The 21881-nt window shown below is 40.9% G+C and overlaps 1 protein-coding gene across 2 annotated transcripts in view; it reads right to left on the bottom strand.

Moving 5' to 3' along the window:
• The window catches only part of LOC115268008 (somatostatin receptor type 2-like), an 80655-nt gene extending 60781 nt beyond the window's left edge, over positions 1 to 19874 (bottom strand). The window contains exon 1 of one of the 2 annotated variants that reach the window (XM_062856493.1): positions 17294 to 19874. In XM_062856493.1, the coding sequence (XP_062712477.1) occupies positions 17399 to 18994 (1596 nt within the window). In that variant the 5' untranslated portion in view covers positions 18995 to 19874 and the 3' untranslated portion in view covers positions 17294 to 17398. The remainder of the gene's footprint in view (positions 1 to 17293) is intronic. The other variant, XM_062856494.1, reaches the window with a different exon arrangement.
• Between the last annotated feature and the right edge of the window lie 2007 nt (positions 19875 to 21881).

Here is a 21881-nt window from a genome sequence, read left to right as displayed (position 1 = left end):
GCAGCAGGTAGTACAACCTGGTGACAATGAGGGCGTGATGATCTTTCAGCCTGATGACGTTTTGGTTCAATGGCCATTCTGCCTAATTTTCATTCGGGCTATTGTGCATTCGGTTGTATGACGCTCGGCCATATCGTCCTTGCATAAACACCATTTCCAAATAATGCCTTTCCCCTTTAAAGGACGGATACTATGGACATTTTTAGCCTTCAAGAACCTCCAGATGCTAAATTTAGTTCCCTTTGGTTTTTAATGCTTATGTTATGCTACTTTTTTTTAAAGGGGCTGTCCCGCGAGATGAAGACGGGTGGCACACGACTTTTGAAACATGTCTTGCCTTCAAAACCCGCCACATTAACAAAGAATCACTGCTATTAGCTTGATTTGTTCTTATAATATTTAGTAATGTTTTGAATCGTTTGTATAGGAGCCTCCCCTTCCAATGAGGGGAGGGTCTCAAGCCATCATAAAAACATTCTTGCTCTTTTGAATCTCCTCATTTTAAATTTTGTTTCGTTTGTTTTACCATACAAACAATTTTTGCTTTTTAATATCTCCATATGTCACATTTGGTTCGATTTAATTGATTGATTCTCAAGTTATGCAGACTTGTTCGTTTTATTTGTATGGCAGCCCCCCTTTTCAGAAGGTTTAGCGGTCTCAAGCCATCATGAAAACATTTTTTGTGCTTTTTAAAACCTCCGCATGGCAAATTTAGTTACATTTGCTTAATGAGTTCTCGAATTATGCAGAAATTTCCGTTGCATTTGTATGGGATTCCCCTTTTTCAAAACAGCATTCTTTTTCCGAGATTTTTCCTTCTTTTCAAATAGGCTGTTATTTTGCACTATTATGAAAGAGTGAGCCTTCACATAAAAAATCAACCAGAGATAAAAAAAATAATAATAAAATACATAGTTTCTCAGATAAGAAGCATGTTCTAATAAAAGTATGAACTTAGTCACTCATGGTGATTATGTTCATATGTAGAACAAGTTAAGAAAACTAACAAAAACATTAGAAAAACTGTGTCTTAGTGCAAGAGCCACAATTAAAATGGGCAATACAAGGTTTGCCGGGTCAGCTAGTATATAAATAAAAATGGAATGGTGTTTGTATGTCACGAATAGGCTCGGGAACGGGCCAGTGGATCGACACCATTCTTTCAGGGATTCATTTATGTAGTGGTCCGACGTGTTCGTACGAAATAATAGTTGGGAAAATCGACCGGGAATGTGCCGAAAACGAGAATGTATGAAATTTCATTTTGCACCATTTTGCGGGGCATGTCAAAAAAACACAGTAGGCAGGCAGTACGACGTTTGCCGGGACCGCTAGTGGGTAATAATTGTACTAACAAATACATGGTACCTTCCAGGCCCGTGCACAGAAAAGGCGAGAAGGGAGGGGTTTTTCCTTATTATAGGAAAGGGTGGAGAGGGCCCCTAATGTATGGCACATCGGCAATGGGAGATGTTTAACCCTCAAAACCTCTCCCTTGTGCACGGGCTTGGTACCTTCCCCCTTTGCCACCTTTCCCCTTTTGCTGGTAGCCGAAAATACGAGGCTTTATTTTTTTTTTTTGAAATTAATTCTACCATTTTGTTGCTCAATTTTCATCGATTTGCTAATCATCAATAGTTTTCACTGATTCTCGACATGCAATAAAGCCCGATGCAAATGTTTGATTTGTTTTTAGTCAAACCACCCTGCCCCTTTCCCACTCCTTGAAAAATCCCAAAATATTGAAGGGGCTAAAAATAACATGGTGGCCAATGACTCCATTTTCAATAGAAAAAGAATTTTCAAGCAACCACTTTTTTCAATAGCTGAAAAGCATTTTTTCAATAATGGTTATAATTTTTAATTTTTCAAAATATTTTTTCTTTTTTTTTTTTTGTTCCTTAGGCTGATACAAATTTAATTTTGACTTTTTATCTCCCCCCTTCTTCAAAAAATTTTGGCTGGATTTTGCATTTTGAGGGGGCAGATAAAAAATATTTATCCCCCCCCCCCCTCGACCAGCCAGAGCATGGTGGGACAAAAAGTGAAATAAATATTTGTAACGGCCTTATTTATTTTTATTTATTTCTTCGAAATAAATTAACTCAAAAGGGATTTTTAGATAAAATATTGCAAAATCATCGAATGTTCTACGAATTTATTTTTGATGACTCATGCAACTTTGAGTTTATTACCAAATTATTTAATTTCTGGAGTTCTGAAAATTTTCGTTTGTCATCTCAAATTGTAATTAGTACATTTTTCAGCATAGTTTTCAGTTTGTTCGATAGTTTGTGATTCAAAGGAAATATGTTTTTCAAGGATCTGTTCGAGGTTCTTTCCAGAATGATTACTGTCAATGTCCCACCCAAGTAACATTCTTGATTCTATTTGGTTTTATTTGTTTTTATGATAGTTTTATCAAAGCATTGCATAGCCTAATTGATCTTATAATAGCTTCTACTGAGCACAACTATTTTTCATCAATCTGTGGTTTTAAAAACATCTCCAAGCATACTTGAGATTCAGTGCATAAAACCACAAATACACCATTGACCTACGTCAGTTTTAAGAGTCTCATGTAGTTATCTTCAATCAAGCATTCTTGAGCAAGAGTAACTGTTCTTGAATAAGAACAGTTTGGTAGATGAAAAATAAAAAAAATCCACAAGCATCAAATTCCGGGTGTCGATCCGTTATCGCCGCCAACAAGGAACACCTGTCCCGACAACTGACCCTGACGCGGCGCAGTGCCAAACTCCTGTGGGTCAGCATCCGAAAAAAAAAGGTTGTTTCGGTTATCCAGAATGCCGATTCCCGTGAAATTCGTGGTCAATTCTTCAAACTGCAAACAGTGATGAACATTGTAAAACTTACCTGCACTAACTTACCTTTTGGGAACGCTAACCGGAGAAAGCTGGCACTGCACCGTATCAAGGCTGGTTGCCGAATAGCGGCGGTACCAGGTTGCAGAAGAATTTTGATGGATGAGGCAGCCCAATTTCAATTGCCGGCTCATTTTATTCCAAAATTCACCGCGGTGCATGCTATTTTTTGTTTGATTACAACTTGATATAGGGGATATTACCTATTTTCGGCCGTTTTGTTCTATTCATCTTGGGTGGTTCCAACTAAGCTGAATTATATGGTCAAGTTTCAGGAAATTTGGCTGTCAAAAACTCCCCATGACGAAGAGAACAAACCTGGCGATAATACCCAATGTCACCCTATAAGATTTATGACGTTCTCGGCAAAGTTTGCATAAATACTCATCAAGAACGTCATAAATCAGAGTACTCTTTAGTAACGCTTCTTACCCTTTGTTAAGTTGAAATAATTCAAGGCGTTCTTATGGTGATGTTGGTTTAAATCACCGAAAACTAATGACGTCTCTGTGGACTGCAACGGAAGCCATGTTGAGCAAACTCATGAAAAATGCTCTCGTGACCTGAAATAATAATTTTAAATATTCGATTATCGCATTCTTATCTGAGCGCGTTGCAATTTTTGGTAGCATCTTGCAACATATATACGATAAATTCCGCTTGGCAGTAGACAACCTTGTTACACTGCGGAAATATCCCCAATATGTATTAGACACTAATCCGGATTGTATAATCCATTTATGTTTTTCCCAATTTAATTTAACTTATCCTCCAACATAAAAGCTGCAGCAGTAACAGAAACTGACAATTTTATAATCGTTGTATCGTTTACTTGAAGAACTTTTCAAGTAGAAACCAATTCGCCTAGAGGACATCTTGTGAAGTACAACAGGTTTTAAGAGAATCTTAAAATCAGTTCTCCAAGACTATCTTAGGATGGGCCTCTTTAGTCTTATAGCGGGTTTATGGTTGGTTTGACATAGTAATGCAGAGCAATTTGGTTTATGTTTGCTTTTAAAGAATAGGTGTTGAAGAATTCTTCAAAAACATTAAGTATAAAATTAATTTTGTTACTTGGGCATTACAATCCAGCAGAAATTTGAATTATCAGTTAAGTTCTGGAAATCTTTAGGAAATTTTTCTTTCAAAAATTAGACATTTTAAGAACCTAGTTTTTGGATGATAATATTGAAGATTTTTATAACACCGCTAGCCATCATGGTTTCCCATAGCGGAAATCATCATGGTTACAGGTCGCAAGCCCTGGCAAAGTGTGGAACGTTTTGATGGCTGTGATCCCTGACCATCATGTAATCAAAATCCCAGGGATACTCAAGTGACCATACTGTTGGGTTGTGGGGGTTGCGTGTGTGGGGTGCATATATTGACAAGCATTGCTATGGATCGTCAGGGCTGAGTAGGAGCGGGGAATGGATCTACGATTGCTGAATTGCGATTATACCTACTGGTATAGTCGTGGTTCAACAGTGGTGGCGCCGCTTTTCGCTTGTGTTCGGCCTAGGTGGTTTGTTTAGGCGGTGCGGGTAGGTATGTACGTGCAGTGCGAACGGCTTCAGCATTGTGGTTACTTGGGTATTGTAGAATAATTGGGTTTGGGACTGAGGGGGTCGTCATTGATTCTGCCGACACCATTGAGTGGTCATTGTTGGCGGTTGTGTTGGTGACGATTTCTTCAGCTTTATAATCTCATTTATACCACGCACAAACTTTGGGAAGAGGGACTGCTTTGTAATGCAAGAGAAGGATTTAAACTCTGCGTTACGGGTTGGGTGAGGTCATGCAGATAGAAGCCACCCGGGTGACCGTGCGGCTCGGGTCGTGATGGATGCATGGGTGCAGTGTGTGTGGGGTGCGCTACCCTGTGGATGCAGTTGAGTCCGGGTTGGAGTGGAAAGAGACCCTTCTCTACCCTAGATCGGTTTCGGTTGTACGGGCGGGGTAGTGTTGTCTTATGTGTGACGTGTTGTGCGTGATTTGCGGCCCGAGCTGCGTGGTTACTTGGGAAGTATTTGCTCTGCAATCTACATTTTGGTTTTAAGGTGAAGCTATGGCTGGGCTGTGCCTCGGATCTGTTGGGCGCAGGTCGGAAGAGCTGGTGGTGGTTTGTGCTGGAGGGTTTGCTCGATTGGTTATTCACTGGTGATGGCTAGTCGATCGACTGTTCGCGCAGCCTGTCATTTGGTTCTTGGGGTTTGTGCTCTCGAGGTCCGGGGCGTTGCTTCATTGTATCTTCACTTTAATACTAATATTCCTTGTTTGATTAATTGACTATTATGTACAGGCGCTTAACTCATTCTATTTCATAGATTACCAGATTTAAGGGTAATGGTTCAATAGGGCGATAGCAATCAGAGTGGATTAGAACGAGTTGGCGCCTACAATACACCAACACTAACACACATACACCATTACTTACACGCACACATGCACCTACAACTAGCTGTAAAAGACCAGTGGGCGGGACAATGGTGCCTACCCAACAGTTGTAGGTGGGGTGTTTGGCTTAGCTACATGACTTGGTCCGGCAAGCCCATAAACATCAATTAGTAGACGTATTGCCTAGTGAAAAGACAACGCAGATGGGCGAAAGCCAGGGGATGCGTTGATAATAGCAGAATAGCAGAATAGCAGAATAATATTGAAGATTTTTATGCGATTTCTTTTTGGATTTTTTTGAACAGGCAAATAATATCGAAGAAATTTGGCAGATCAGAACTTTTCGACGTTATTTAGGTGCAGATTTTTTATTATAGAAGAATTAAAGTTTGTGACAAAAAAACACGTTCTGGATTTGATATCCCAATTTGCTTGCAGACAATTTCCCCCACAATCATAGAAAAACGCATGGTCCGGTCTGACTCACTGCCAACCAAGTGATTAAATGATAAAGCTTGTTAGAGCGCCACGACATATTTGAAAATGTGAAAAGGCACCGCGTTAGCAAATAGTTTGGGAACCTCTGACATACTGTATCATGCTTTAACCTTCCGGCACCGCGTTTGGCCTCCACCGCTAGCACGACGTGCATGCATGTTGTATACATATGGCGAGTTTTTTCAGCGTGTTGTACAAAATACAACAGCCTTGACAAAGGCCCAATAAAAGAGCCGAAACGTCGGGCAAAGCAAAACGAGCCGTTTTGAAAAGTCCACGACTGAGAAAGCCAGTTTTTCCGGAATAACAAAATTACCAGTCGTACTAATCCAGCAAAATACAACAGCGCGATCACTCGAGGGTTGATTGTAAATTCTATCTTTAGAATTAGTTCGTAGAGTGTAGTTTGCACTGCTGATGGAGCCACAACTGTAATGCTTTTGGTACATTCATGGGATGCGCTTTATTTATAGTTTTACTGATTCCGATTAAATTTACACAGTCCATATGGGACCTAAATGAAATCCCAAAAGTCGGCTTGTAAGCCTTAAAAAAAATCAAATTTCAACGATTAGCTCAAAATTTTACAATCTGAAAAATCGATTACCCAAAAAGACCAGGCTTGATATTCCTCCTCGAAATCAAAAGAGTTTTGCAATATGCTCTAGAGCGGTGTTTTGCTTCTGCCTCGTCGCGAGGGAGCGAACGAACCCCAAACAGAGAGGCAATAAAAACTGAGCGAGGAAAAGGGGAACGAAAAAAGAGTCGATGATTATTTCGGGTTTTTGAGTGCGATTTTTGCCTCGAGAGTCTTTCTTTGTATGGGAGTGGAACTCCCGAGTGCTTTTTGAGTGTGAGTGGACGTGAGAAACACAACAAGCAATTATGAGTGTTGGACGAACTCCTCGCTGCGCGACAAGCTCGCGCTCGGTGCTGTTGAGGATTTGCGTTGTGATTTCTGAGTTTTATTTTCACTCCTCAGAAAATCACCGAAATCGTTTCCTTATTTTCTCGCGAGGGAGTTTCTGTCAAGCCTGAAAAAGACCCAAAAATGTTCAAAAAGGAATGTTCAAAAAATAGAAAAATCAGGAATCGAAATTCATTTATTTGCAAATAAAAAATAACGGCTAAAATATGTTTAAAATATTATAAATGACCAAAAATGATGTTTAGACCAAAACCAACAACTTTGATTTGAGAGGGTTAAAAGTTGGTGCGCGCTACTATTAAAGTTCCATTGAGCATTACTTCTGTGTATTTTTGCCTTTCTCGTACACCAAGGTGTACCGAAAGGCTATATGTTCACTCCAAAAACAAAAATTTGATAGAGCCCTCGGAGGGGTCAAGTGTTATATACCAATCGACTCAGCTCGACGAGTTGAGATGATGTCTGTGTGTATGTATGTGTGTGTGTGTGTGTGTATGTATGTGTGTGTGTGTGTGTGTATGTGTACAAAAAGGTCACCTCATTTTTAGATAGTAAATATGAACTGATTTCAACGACCGATGGTTCATTCGACGCGGTATATTGCCCCATTGTTTCCTATTGAAAATGGTTCAGATCGGTCCAGCCGTTCCGGAGTTATGGCCATTTAGGTGTTCCGGACCGGTACCCCAGGAAGGGGCCAGATATGAAAATGCAACAAACCCATGCATGCGACCCATCAAACCACTGCATTTTCGATTATCTGATGAAAGGGAAGTAGGAAAATGGTCTCAGACTATATCTGAACCGGTAGTGTTTCGGAACCGGTTCCGGGTGTCCCGCCGGAAGTGGCCAAATATAAAAGTGAACTAAACCCATGCATGCGACACATCAAACAGCGGCTTTTTCGATAACCTGATGAACGGTAAGCAGGAGAATAGTTTCAGACCATATCTGAACCGGTTGTGTTCCAGAATCGGTTCCAGGTGTCTCGCCGGAAGTGGCCAACTAAAAAAGTGAACCAAACCCATGCATGCGACACATCAAAGAGCGGCTTTTTCGATAACCAAATGAACGGTTAGCAGTAAAATAGTTTCAGCCCATATCTGAACCGGTTGTGTTCCGGAACCGGTTCCAGGTTTCCCGCCGGAAGTGGCCAAATATAAAAGTGAACCAAACCCATGCATGCGACACATCAAAGAGCGGCTTTTTCGATAACCTGATGAACGGCAAGCAGGAGAATAGTTTCAGACCATATCTGAACCGGTTGTGTTCCAGAATCGGTTCCAGGTGTCTCGCCGGAAGTGGCCAACTAAAAAAGTGAACCAAACCCATGCATGCGACACATCAAAGAGCGGCTTTTTCGATAACCAAATGAGCGGTAAGCAGTAAAATAGTTTCAGCCCATATCTGAACCGGTTGTGTTCCGGAACCGGTTCCAGGTTTCCCGCCGGAAGTGGCCAAATATAAAAGTGAACCAAACCCATGCATGCGACACATCAAAGAGCGGCTTTTTCGATAACCTGATGAACGGCAAGCAGGAGAATAGTTTCAGACCATATCTGAACCGGTTGTGTTCCAGAATCGGTTCCAGGTGTCCCGCCGGAAGAGGCCAACTAAAAAAGTGAACCGAACCCATGCATGCGACACATCAAAGAGCGGCTTTTTCGATAACCAAATGAACGGTAAGCAGTAAAATAGTTTCAGCCCATATCTGACCCGGTTGTGTTCCGGAACCGGTTCCAGGTTTCCCGCCGGAAGTGGCCAATTAAAAAAGTGAACTATACCCAGGCATGCGACACATCAAAGAGCGGCTTTTTCGATAACCAGATGAACGGTAAGCAGTAAGATAGTTTCAGTCCATATCTGAACCGGTTGTGTTCCTGAACTGGTTCAAAGTGTCCCGCCGGAAGTGGCCAACTATAAAAGTGTGCCAAACCCATGCATGCGACGCATCAAAGAGCGACTTTTTTGATAACCAGATGAACGGTAAGCAGGACTACATCTGAACCGGTTGTGTTCCGGAACCGGTTCCAGGTGTCCCGCTGGAAGTGGCCAATTAGAAAAGTGAACCGAACCCAGACATGCGACACACCAAATATCGGCTTTATCGATAATCAGATTAACGGTAAGCAGGAAAATAGTTTCAGACCATATCTGAATCGCTAATATAGTATACTGACGAAGTTGAAGGGACGAATCCTGCTGAATGCTTCTGATGATGACCGAAGAATAGTAGGTCGAAACGCTTAACGCTAAACAAGTTGTATATCACCGATAACCACCAATCAATCCTCTAAATAACATATCTGAACCGGTTGTGTTCCGGAACCGTTTCCAGATGTCTAGCCGGAAGTGGCCAGTTTAAAAAGTGAACCAAACCCATGCAGTTTCGTGGTGGCTTGTCAGTCTTGACAAAAATAAAACACTATTTATGGGACAAAATAACATAAATAGTGTTTTATTTTTGTCAAGACTGACAAGCCACCACGAAACAGTTTCGTAAAACAGTCGAACACACCAACGATACAAACCCATGCATGCGAAATATCAAATCATCAAAAATGTTCGATAACCAGATAAACGGGCAGCGGAAAAATAGTCTTTGACCAAGCTCTGATCACACCTAAGATTACCGGCAGTGTTGCAGAATCAGGATTAGGTGCATCGCTGAAATTACAACAAAACAAAATCGATGCAAGCGATACATATGCGCAAAAGAACAAAATTTTGATAAAAATTCAAGCGATCTTGCAAATCACACCATTTTCCTGAGGCGTAATTATACAGTAGGATGAATCAACGTTGTATGGGAAAATTTTAATTTTATAGCACTTAAATTACTGCGCACAATTTTGATGCAACTGGTTGAGCCATCGCGCTCTGTAACACGGTTAAAATTTGAATGGGTTTTATTATGGGAAATTTTACTTGCTTGCACTTTCTTTTGTCAAATTTTACATGAATCTTATACTGCCGTTCCACGCCCAATTGTCCCATGTTATATGGGAATCCCATATAACATGGGATAATCATGCGTAGAACGGCAGTATAACCAATAATGATAATAAAGTATGTAAAGGCTAAACTGTGCAGAAAAAAATGCTGAAATGTCTTGATAATGTTCGGCATCCAGTGCTAGTAAAGGTGGTCAAGCACTCAACTGAGAGGTTTAAATTTTTTTGCAATTTCTCATCGTAATAGGCTGTTTTACCTCACGCAAATCTGACAGGAAAAGGCCTACTTTCCCACACCAAATTATCAGTGCTGTAATGGTTCATTACAGCACTGATTTGCGTTGCGTAATGAACCATTACAGCACTGTTTTCAGTTTTGATCAACTTCTTGATGCTTTCTGGACGCAGGTTTGGAAAATTGTGACAACTGCACAGTATAACCTGCTATGATCAGACTTTCTTAAACATGGCTATGGAAATCTGTGTGCAGTTTGATGAAAAAGTTTTGTTAAAAACTATCCTCAAGTGGTAATTTATGAAATTGCAAAAAACGTTGTACGCATCTCGGTGCAGAACTCGATTTTTACAGCACTCGTCGTACTTATCCAACTCGGCAAGCCTCGTTGGATAAGTGTACAACTCTTGCTGTAAAAATCTTCATTCTGCACCTTGTTGCGTAAACTACTATTTTGCAATCTCTCATCGTAATAGGCTGTTTTCCCTCACGCAAATATGACAGGAAAAGGCTTACTTTCCCACACCAAATTAGCAGTGCGATAATGGTTCATTACAGCACTGATTTGCGTTGCGTAATGAACCACTACAGCACTGTTTTCAGTTTTGATCAACTTCTTGATGCTTCTGGATGCAGGTTTAAAAATTTCTGAGAACTACACAGCATAACCTGCTATGATCACACTTTCTTAAACATGGCTATGAACATCAGAATGGAGTTTGATGAAAAAGTTTTGTTTAAAATTATCCTCAAATCTTGCCTCAAGTACAGTAAGGACCTGATTTTGTCAGCCCCATTTTGCAAAAAACTTTTTGCTCCCATTACCATATGGTCACATTTTATGCAATTTATTAATTTTTATCATCAAACTACTGCTGAGATGCAGAACATAGAGGGATAAAAAGTATGAAAAACTGTTTCAGTCTTTGAAAAGAGTAAAAAATGTGAAAAAGAGGATGACAAAATCGGGTCACTTATGTGGTAATTTATGAAATTGCAAATAACGTTGCACGAAACTCGGTGCAGAACTCGATTTTTACAGCACTCATCGTAATTATCCAACACAGCAAGCCTCGTTGGATAAATGTATGACTTGTGCTGTAAAAATCCTCATTCTGCACTTTGTTGCGTAAACTACTATTTCAGCTCTGCTTATACGTTTAACATAATACATAACATAGGAATATGAGCCATCAAAAAGTTTCCAAATTCGATTATGGCTTTAATAAGGTTCTTGCTTTCTGAACAAGGCTGACACAAATTTCGATTTTCTCTTAAGTCCAGAGGGGTCCCCCCTTCGAAATTTTGGATCGGAATTCAACATTTTGAGGAAGGACACAAATGAATAAACAAATAAATTTTTAAATTTTAAGGTGTAGAGTCCTCCAGAAAATTTCTTACCAAACCCGATGAGTTAATCGGTTTTGCTTAATTGTTTGAGTATTTTTTTCATCAAGTAAATTTATTATTTATCAACTCCACCCCCTCATTGACGAACGAGCACTGTGACAAAAGAAGAAAATGATATTTGTTCCGTTCTAGAGTATTTTCAGAATTCAGGAACACTTCGGCTTATGGCGACGGAAATATCTTAGAGTACATATTCGACGAGAAAGGCGCTATCACCACTAGGTGGATTAATCTGGGTTTTTTGGGATTATCTTCAGGAATTTCAGCAGTAGAACCTCCAGGGAAATACATAATAACTCTAGCATTAGTACACGGGTAAAAACAACGGAACCCAAAACATGACGAAAGAGTCATAAAATCGTAAAATATGTCGCTTCATGATAGTGTGATTACAAGTCATAATATCATGACGACAACGACGAATATCATAAACATTTTATACAATTTTCTCAAAAAAGTCATGATTGCCAAAGACGTTACGACAAACCTTTTCATGTTAATTTTCATGCAAAATTATGACGCTGAGTCATAGAATTACGCCGTTGAGTTATAAAACCATAAATCAGCTGCTTGAAGCAATGCAACAAGAGAAACGGGTGCGAGCTTTGTACTAAATGCCACCCATTGATGTCGTCACCCAGCGTTCTTCGGTGGATAGGGGAATCGATCCACGCACACTATACGTCGCTGCGTTCACACCAAGTCCGTCGGTCGATGACAAAGTGTTACCTCGGCCGAAAAGACGACTGATTTTGTTTGCGCCATGTACGAAAGCGAGCTTCACATCCATTCCGAATGACTGCGTTTCATGGTAAGGCAAAGTATTCTTCAAATGAAAAAAAAGTGTATAACTCTAATTTTAATAATTTTTCAGAACAGCCACAGTAGCATTCCGTTAAGATATTTTTCTTCATTACCTATGACGGCACCTAATTCAAATCACTGATTTGAGGTTCAAAATTCTTTTCGCATCATTCAACATCAATTATGCTACCGGAGAAACGAACTGCCAAAAAGCAATTGGACCCTTCTAGTTCCTAAGTTTATTAAGTTAATTAAGTTTAGCATTTGTTGTCAGTTTTCATTTGATGGAAAGGGCAAATTTTTGCCAATGGAACCGAAATTATAAACGATAAGTACTAGTTCCATGCATTCATGAATTTTCGTCAAGATGCAGTGTACATGCGGCATGATTTCATGTCGCAACTTTATAATTGTTAATACTAAATATAGAAAACGTAACGTCGAAGCTATGTTAAAGCAAAACTAGTTAAACTCGTAAAAAATCGGCATGATATGATTTTTTATGGTGTATATCCATAGCATAAAAATAATCATCATGACCAATCAAGACGCATTTTGCCAGTTTCAGGTTCCGGATTTCTACCCGTGTATTCTGCAGAAAGACCTCCAATGATTTTTTATATCTTTGGGAGTTTCTGAAGGAATTCTTCCAAGCATTCTTCCGATTCTTCCAGAAAATACCTTGAATGATTTCTCAAAGGTTTTTTTTTCTGAAATAAGGGAATTGGGAATAGTTTTTGATCCCATTTCTGGCACTACAGGTAAACAAAATTGTGCATTGCCTAAATTCACAACAAAACGACCGTTTTCATCCGCTTCTTTCATCTGAATCAGATACCTTATTGCGTGAACTTGATGTTGACAGTGATTGTTATGAGGATTGTCTGCCGGAAAGTTGATTTTGAACGAGTTTACTGCACCTACTCCAGAGCCAATTCCCGACAGAGATGGAACATGATGAAAATTGCAGCTGAGCAGACACAAACCAAAACAAACCTACTCGTGAACAACAGGGGCCTGAGAAAACTCGCACTTTTTTAATCGTGAGTAAACGAAGCTGGCAAGCACTCGCAAGTGATTCACAAAGCTTTACTGAGTTTTTTTTTGGATTTTAACGAAAAACGCATTTTTACGACTGGCAGTGCCTAGGGCAGTGCTGCTTTTCAGGAACAATGAAGCATAAAGCATAAGTTTATGATGGATAATCACTGGATTTGCAAATATAACTACATACACTAAAATGCACTTCCCGCACCTCCACTAGTTCTTCACGAATGAAAACTCATGAGTGTTTTTGTTTTCGTGTTGCTTCTTACTCACGAAGCAGGCAAGAGCGAATGAACTCACACACTGTTTACTCTCGGAATCGTGAGTAAGTGTTGTGTTGACTTTTCACTCGCGAATTGCTTAATGATGAGAGCAATTCCATCACTGCTTCCATCAAAATCAAATGGGAAATCACTTCGGCACCCATCTTTGACGAAGTGCACTCGTCAGCGTGTAATAGTTGTTTGTGCGGCTTTAGAGTGAACGTGTATACACTATGTATAGCTATACCGTCTACCCTCATTGGTTTGACCGCATCTAATCTGAACACTTTTTAATTTGACCCCCGCCAATCTGCACATCGTTAAAACTAAAAATGGTTCAAACGTCATTCTGCTCATGGAACGGAGTGAAACGGAACGCAGAATCAAAACAAAATAGCAAAAATGATTACCATCAGTCAGTGGGTGTTCGGGAGTAGCCTCAACAACCACTTTTAGTTACGTCACTGGCAAATATAGAAATCTCCCAATTATTGCATCATGACTAGCGCAAGAACTCACTAGACTCCCTCTCTTCCTGTAATAGTAAAACTCACTGTGTTGAAGATCTGTTCGCTAGGGATACTATATGTGACGTCATTAACAACGATAGTTACTCAGATTCTAAGACTTGACAATCCAGTAAGCTTTCGGTAGCGAAGAGGAGAGGTTGAGAATGTCCTACAATCTACTAATATGTGTTAAATCAAAGTATTTTAGTAGTTGATTGTAAATATTGTAAAATATAAACTTTGGCGAGATTAAATTATTTATTTGGAAATATACGTGTTAAATATGTGTTACATGTTAAAGTCGGACCAAGTGTGATCAGTGTATTTTGCCCTGGAGCGCCCCCCCCCCCCTCCTCAATCTCTGGATGGATGGAAAACCTACCTGCAAGGAACCCCTTTGCAGTGTTCCGCATTAAATCCCAAAACATGTTGGTAAGAGTCCGGTAACCCAACAGTGTGTTTTTCGATGCCCACAGTGTTACTAGAGGTTCAAATTGTAAAATGAACCCCGTTGGTTTGCATGGGGTGTCGTTCAAACCAACGGGGGTAGACGGTAGCTCATTGACTGTAGATCTCGCGGATATGTTGCGGGAGATAAATTCCTACGGAAGTGCGTCTGGAAAATATGCGGCAAGTGATATTTTGATTTGTTTTTCTATTTTGAAGCAATGTTTACAGAAATACTTCCATCAATTCCTTCATGCAACCGTACAAGAATTTGCAAGAATTTTTTTATTAGTATTATGTATTTGTGAAAGGATATGTCTCTCCAGGAATTTTTGCTATTTTTTTCCATAAAAAGTATTACAGGAATAACTTTTGTATTTTATTAGAAATTCTCGTTAGAATTGCTTCAAAAAACGGTATTGGTCCCTTTCTTAAGGATATGGCTCCCATTTTCACTCTACACAAAACTAAGGAATGAAACGCTGCTTGCTTTGATTCTAATTTATGTATTTTTGTTAGAAGTGAACAGTGTTCACTGAACACACATGACAACAAAAAGAACGAAATCAATCGGCGCCGAAATCGCTTTTTTTAGAATAGGGTGCATTTGGGAGCATAAGATTACTAATGTCACTCAGACCCTACCTTTAGAGATTTCTTCTGGAACTCTTGCAATGCTTTCATAAGCAGTTAATGCCGGGATTTTTTTTTTAAATACCCCAAGCAACACACATATAATATGAGAACTAAGGCAGCGCAATTTTGGTTGTTCGGAAATCAATTTGACGTAATTCTAACAGTATTTTGCTTGCGACAGCCAAGGGTTCCTACAGGATTAGCTCCAGAAAATGATTTTCTGATAGCTTCAGCAGGAACTTTAGGAGTTTCTAATGATATTTTAGCAAATAAATAGCTTTAGAGAATTCCCACAACCTGCTTCACTGTAAGTGTAGCTAAATGTTAGAATACACGTTAATAAAAACAACAAGAAAAAAACTACTTCGCAAATATGAGCAGTTGGAGAATTCTTAACTAATTTGATTTTCAGGAGAGGTTCAAGGCATTTTGAGGTTATAGGAAGCCTTCAGGGAAGTTAAAGATACCCCCTAAAGCACTCGTGATACCGCTTCAGAGCACTGAACCGCTCCTGAAACCCCTTCAAACCCCCTGGAACTTCATTTACCTTCCTAATGCATTACGTTTGTGGTATTCCGTTAGCCACGATTTCTTGGAATTTCGAAGTCTCTCGGAAACCTCCGAAAACGTACCTTTATCTTCCATCACACACGTTCACACACGTCTTTCCACTTGTATCGATTCTGATCTTCTCCCCGGACCCTTGCACAGACCACTTTGACAGATCGTAACACTCTCATGTATAAACTACTCATTTTGTGTAAATATTAGATTACCAAGGTATATGGATCATTCATAGATCACCACAACGTTGGAAACAGCTCACTGGCGTAGGGTATGGTTGGGGTTAAAAAAAACCTAATGAACATTGAGGGTTTACACCTACGAAATCCCTGTGGAACGATCTGAAATCTCTTGGAAACCACTGGAAAGCTGCTAAAACCCCCTAGGACACCCCTGAAACGCCCCATGAAATATTTGGGAATGCCTCTCAAATCCCCTGAGAATCCTCCAACATCCCTGGAACGCCCCTGAATCCTTCTGAACCCCTCATAAACCGTCTGCAACACCCTGTAACGCCCCTCTCGGCACACCCCCTGAATCGCTTCTGAAATCCTATGTAACGTCCCTGCTATTCCCTGGAACACCCCTACAACAATGCATTCCTCATAGTCTACTGATAAAATAATAATCTATGATGTCCACTGCGTCTCTCGATATGGAAACACCCGTTCGTTTGATCTGTCCATTTTTCGATTTGTCCAACTCTGATACGAAACAGCAAGCCAATCAAAGCGGAAAAAGTTCGTTGAAAATGAATCACAATCATCGTTCGATATCAAATCAGATAAAAAAAAAGGTTAACGGTACAGCAGATTAAAATTTCTCTAGTTTGTTTGCATTAAGGTTTCTAGCAACCCAGCCAAATTTCACTATTCGTAACTTTTCCATCATGCGTGAATAGTGTATCCTGGGGTCTTCTGGGAAGTATCACTTGTATTAGCCTTTTCTTTTAAAAGCTACGTACATATAACCCTAACAATATTCGAAGACTACATAAAGATGAATACTTTAAAATGTATACAATTTTGACTTGTATCTTTCACTAATACCTAGATCTGCAAGTTTTTTCTTTCTTTTTTCTTGAAAATTCACCTTTTAATATTTAACATTCATAAATAAACAAAATATATTATTGTATTTTCAGAAGTTGATGCATGATAAACATACGAGTCATTCTACATTACACCAATAAAACTAATCCAAAAAAAGTTGACAGTTGTCAGATCGTTTGACATATAACGCCCATGCAAGATAAAGACAAAAAATACCATCTTCTTTTTTGCTCATTGAAAATCTTTGAAATAATCTGAGAATTGTCAAACATTTTCAAGGTTATGTTTATTAGTGAAATCAAGAAAGTATTTCCGAAAAGGCAAACAGTAAAAGAAACCTAACTTTTCCCCAGCTGGCCCTTCTAGGAAAAACGCCCACTGCGGTAGCAGTGCAACACTGTTGATTGCTCGTGCAATCTCGACACGGTGGGCACAAATAAAGCGTTATTTTTACGTTTTAATTACATGGGTTTTTTGTTTGGCTTTGTCTGCTTCCGAACGACCCGGAAACCAACGGATTACAACTACTCGTCAGCAGCAGCAACAGCAGCAGTCGCAGCGGCGAGTGGGGTAGATTGGTGACATTTTTCCCATTTCGATGTTGCTGAGTAAACTTAATCTCTACGTACCGACATACATATAGGTTTGAGTATATACGTACCACATACCGAGCATGCAATTACAGCCGGCAGGCACCCCGTGGGCTTCCAATGAAATGCTCCGGGGTCTGACTTAGTTGCCGGCGCGCTGGAGGAAATACAGGGCCTTATAAATCCGTGTGCAACACGGGAGGTCGGGAGCTGGTGTCGAGAATTTTACTGGCAATCGGCACCACATTCGAGCTGGAGCTTCCGCCGTTTACTCCCGTCGTGGTGGTCGTCATCGTCGTCGTTGTGGTGTTACCGTTGGTGTTGGTGTTGCTGATGGGGCCGCCTGGTCCGGAACAGCGACTGGAACCGTTGTTGGCGTTGGGGTTATGGGTGTTGTTGTTGTTGACGGTGTCGTTGGGATGAGTCTGATCGCCAACCTTCTGCCGTCCGGGATGGAGGATTTTCGTTGAGTTACCCCTCTCCGAGCCTCGGTTTCTGGCAAAGCGAGGGAAGAAGCTGTTCTCGATTTGTAGTTGGGCGTTGATTTCCTTGCCCTTGGTGCAAGTGCACGCTTTGAGAAAGCTTTTCTTGAAATTGTCAGACAGAAAGGCGTACAGGATTGGGTTCATGGCCGAGTTGGAATAACCCAGACAGCTTACTAGAACGAAGACGGTAATTTCCAGACGGGATTTGCAAATGTCCGGAGGCGAATTAATTAGCGCCACCTGGGAAATCCAATAGGGTAGCCAGCAGAGAACGTAAACTGTGATGACGGTGAGCACCAGTTTGGTCACCTTGCGATGGGAACGTTTCTTTTCCTTGGACTTGCTCTTGGGTCCCACTGTGCGTAGCTTGCGGATCACCAGATAGTAAAACATTAGTATGAGGGAAAGGGGAACTGCAAAGCCCAGGATGAGCGAATAGAGCGTGAAGGTTGTGCCCGAGTTACTTGCGTTTTCCGATGGCCAAACAATGTTGCAGGATATTTTGCCCTTGTCGCGATGGACCGTGTTGGCGTACAGCATCACCGGTAGCATTATCAAGGCAGAGGTCGTCCATGCAAAAAACGAAACTATCTTCGATACCAGCGGCGTTCGAAACCGTGGCGATGAGATGGGATGGCACACGGCAATGTACCGGTCTGCAGACATGATGAAGAGAAATATCGACGAGGTGAACTGTGTAATCGAGGTAGACACCATGTACGCTTTGCACATGGTATTACCGAACGTCCACTCGCCCAGGTGCATCGTAATGATGAGAAACGGTATGCCTATTAGGAAGCACTGGTCTGCTATGGCCAGATTTAGGATGTACATGTTGGTAACTGTTTGCATCTTGGAGAAGCGCAGCACCACGTAGATAACAAGTGTGTTTCCAAACAGTCCAATTAGGCCCACTATGGCGTACAGGATCATTGAGATCAGGTTCCCTATCGGCATCTGAATGGACGGGCACGACTCGAACACCGTATCGTTGTACAGCGGAAAGAACGGATGGAGCGGAAAGCGCCGTGATAAATTGAACTCATTCGATGGCGAAGACAGGGCTCGGGTAATGTTACTCAGCAAATAAGACAAATTGGACGACGCGGATCCTGTTGCAGTCTGTCGGATCAGGGTCAACAGATCCGATGGGAAAGTAAGCCCTACGGCCGGTGGAGCCATTGCTGGAACCATCATTGTCGTCACCGTTGTCGACGCTGGTCCAACGGTATCCATTGTGTAAATCTCACTAGCATTGTCACTACCAACGGTATCGTTCCACTCCATTTTCAACACCTTCACACGTGATAATTGCAATTTCAGTGAATTTACCACCCCTCTTGTCAATATTTACAGGGGAATCGTCTAACAGTTCTGTTTTCCTGCCTCAGCAGCCGTACCAATAAACAAACTCAAATGATGGTCACCTATTTTCCGCCCAACGACATCAACAGACTCACAGTTGCCGCGAATTGTCTTTTCACACTGTCATTCCTCATGCCACGCATTCCCGCTTTTCATCTCGGAAAATGCGCGCACAAAACAAACAAACCGAACTCTCGCTGGTTTCTTTTACGCTTCGCTTCTGATTCACTGACGCATCTTCGTCGATTCTTCTGATCATCGTAGCCAAAACAAACTTCATATTTATTGAACACATTCTTCAACACCTGTCCTCCGACCGGTGAGCACAGTTTATGTTTTCCCGCCTTTCTCACGCTCTGTGTACATTAATAATAACTCCTCGTTCGTTTATCCAGCAAACTTCCTACGATCCAAATAAAAATGCACTTAGTTGGAATGCTTGCTAAACGCGTGCGTTATTTATGGCAATCACTTTCATCTCCTTCAACCCGTCCCATTACTCATCTCGCGCGGTAACAACCCAACAACATTCCTTAACTCTCCGTGTTTGTATTTTATTTCACTTCCATCAACAAGCCACACACTCTTTATCCTCACCACCGGAGACAGACAGACAGACAGTCCAGGAGAGCTCACTGCTTCCGAAAGAAACCGAACCAACCGGCAAGACGCTCAAACGAGAACTGAAGCGAACGGCATCGGTGTCCATGGGAAAAAGTCAGCATCAGTTTCGAAACCGAGGAAACGACCCCCGACGTCGTCGTCCAACTAGTACGCCATCAAGCGCAGTACCAGAACAATGTCCTCCTCGATCCTGCGCCGGAATTACGATGGCAACGCTGGGACACCCGGCACCCCCTGTCCCGAACTGGAAGGCTGCCGGGATGTACGATTCGTAGCCCAACGGTGTCGTTGTTGTACACCGAGCGACGCTTGCTTTCACTTTCATTCATAAAAATTGTGACACGAGTTGTGGGTGGTGGAGCTGTCTGGAAACTGGTTTGTGAGGGGTTTGGGGGAGCAGGAGGAGAAACGCAGTACTAGAATGTTTGTTTTCGTTCGTTTTCAGTTTTCCGAATAATATGTCCGGTAGTAGTTGGTGGTCTGGTAGCACATGGCAGACCGGCCGTCGTCGTGACAGGTTGATGATAATGATTGAGATGGGCGGATGTAGTTTCCTTTGTCTGTCCGTTATGACTCAGTGCACGGAACACATGGTGAACAAAAAGGGGATTGATATTAATATGCTTCATAGCAGAAGATTGAAATTCTTATCCCCCGATTTACGGCTATGGTTTGTATCCACGCAAAGCAGGAAAATACTTTAGTTGACACACCTGTGGCATGACAACAATGGCTAGGCGTTTTAATATGGAGACGGATGGTCGGTTACAGATTATTTCGAAGGAAACTAAGCTATCCATCTCAAAACGTGGTGACATGATTAACTAAGAATAGGTATCACCAGATATTGTTTTGGAAATATCTAATAGAATTCATTGATACATTACTTGAAGAAATCATGGCTGTAGAGAATCTTTCAGAATCTAGTGCGCAGCTTTTTTACGTAATTCTCTACGAGTTCCTTCAGCAGTACATCAAGTGATTTACAAAATCCTACCTATACTGCCTTCTTCTTCTTTGTGGCTCTACGTCCCAACTGGGACTTGGCCTGCCTCGCTTCAACTTAGTGTTCTTTGAGCACTTCCACAGTTATTAATTGAAGGGCTTTCTTTGCCTGCCATTGCATGAATTTGTATATTGTGAGGCAAGTACAATGATACTCTATGCCTATGCAAGCAAATTTTCCCGACCGGAACGGGAATCCATAATGGCGATCCATAGCCTTAACCACTAGGCTAACTGCCGTGTGTAGCATAGATGTTCTGTGTTAATAGGGATTCTCATAGAACATAGGACAACTTCGCAGCATACCGCAGTATAGAGATGCATTCAGGAATGTCAATAAGAAAAGGTATAGAAAAAAATCTTTGCGATTACATTCAGTGATTTCTCCAGTAATGCTCAAGGAATCCCTTTAGCAATTTATTCAAAAACACGTCTACCATTAGAAATTTGCACAGAGTCAAGGAGAAAAGTAGTTGAAAACGTTCGAAACAGCCTTAGTACAAATATTTACCTTTTCAAAATGGATTAGTATTCATAATCTTTCAACGGTGTTCACTGACTTGCGACAGTAAGGACTAGAGTTCCAGCGCATCGTCAAAATCGTTTCGGTATCGTTTCTTGATTTTTTCGTTCAGGGAGCTTGCTGAAAAAGAAACGCGTTACAAGCGGAACCTTTCAATCAGAATCCTTCCTTGTACATAATTTAAAATTTACTTATTTGAAATAGGTTGAAGATTACTACTGCAGCAAAACCGAACTAAACTTTATTACTTATCAACAGTGATAAAGTAACACGACATGCACTATACAAAGGACATGGGTATACCACAAGAGATCAAATACTGGTCACAGTGGTTATGCACCGAATAGAAGAAAACAAAATGTTCTAAGAGATCCAAACTGTTCTGAAATTCAGTCCTTCAAATCTACAGCAGTGATTTTGTGCGATTTAGCAACATATTAAAACAATTCATTTTCGGCTATAATCCGAGTTTTTTTTTTGAAAACTCGGAATCTACTTTTGACACTCTGGAACCTCTTTGAATGCCATTTGAAATGGCATGAAAAAGGGACTAAAACCCCACAAAGTTAAAGAAGGGAATTTCGTGCATAAATTAAGTCAGGGCATTTTTGAAGAAACTAAGTTTGCGAGAACAGGTCTTGCTCCTGGGAGCTTGAG

This window comes from Aedes albopictus, chromosome 3 (genome assembly GCF_035046485.1).
Source record: "Aedes albopictus strain Foshan chromosome 3, AalbF5, whole genome shotgun sequence".
Taxonomy (NCBI): domain Eukaryota; kingdom Metazoa; phylum Arthropoda; class Insecta; order Diptera; family Culicidae; genus Aedes; species Aedes albopictus.
The sequence above is the reverse complement of the archived record's forward strand: the minus strand, read 5'-3'. Positions and strand labels throughout refer to the sequence as shown.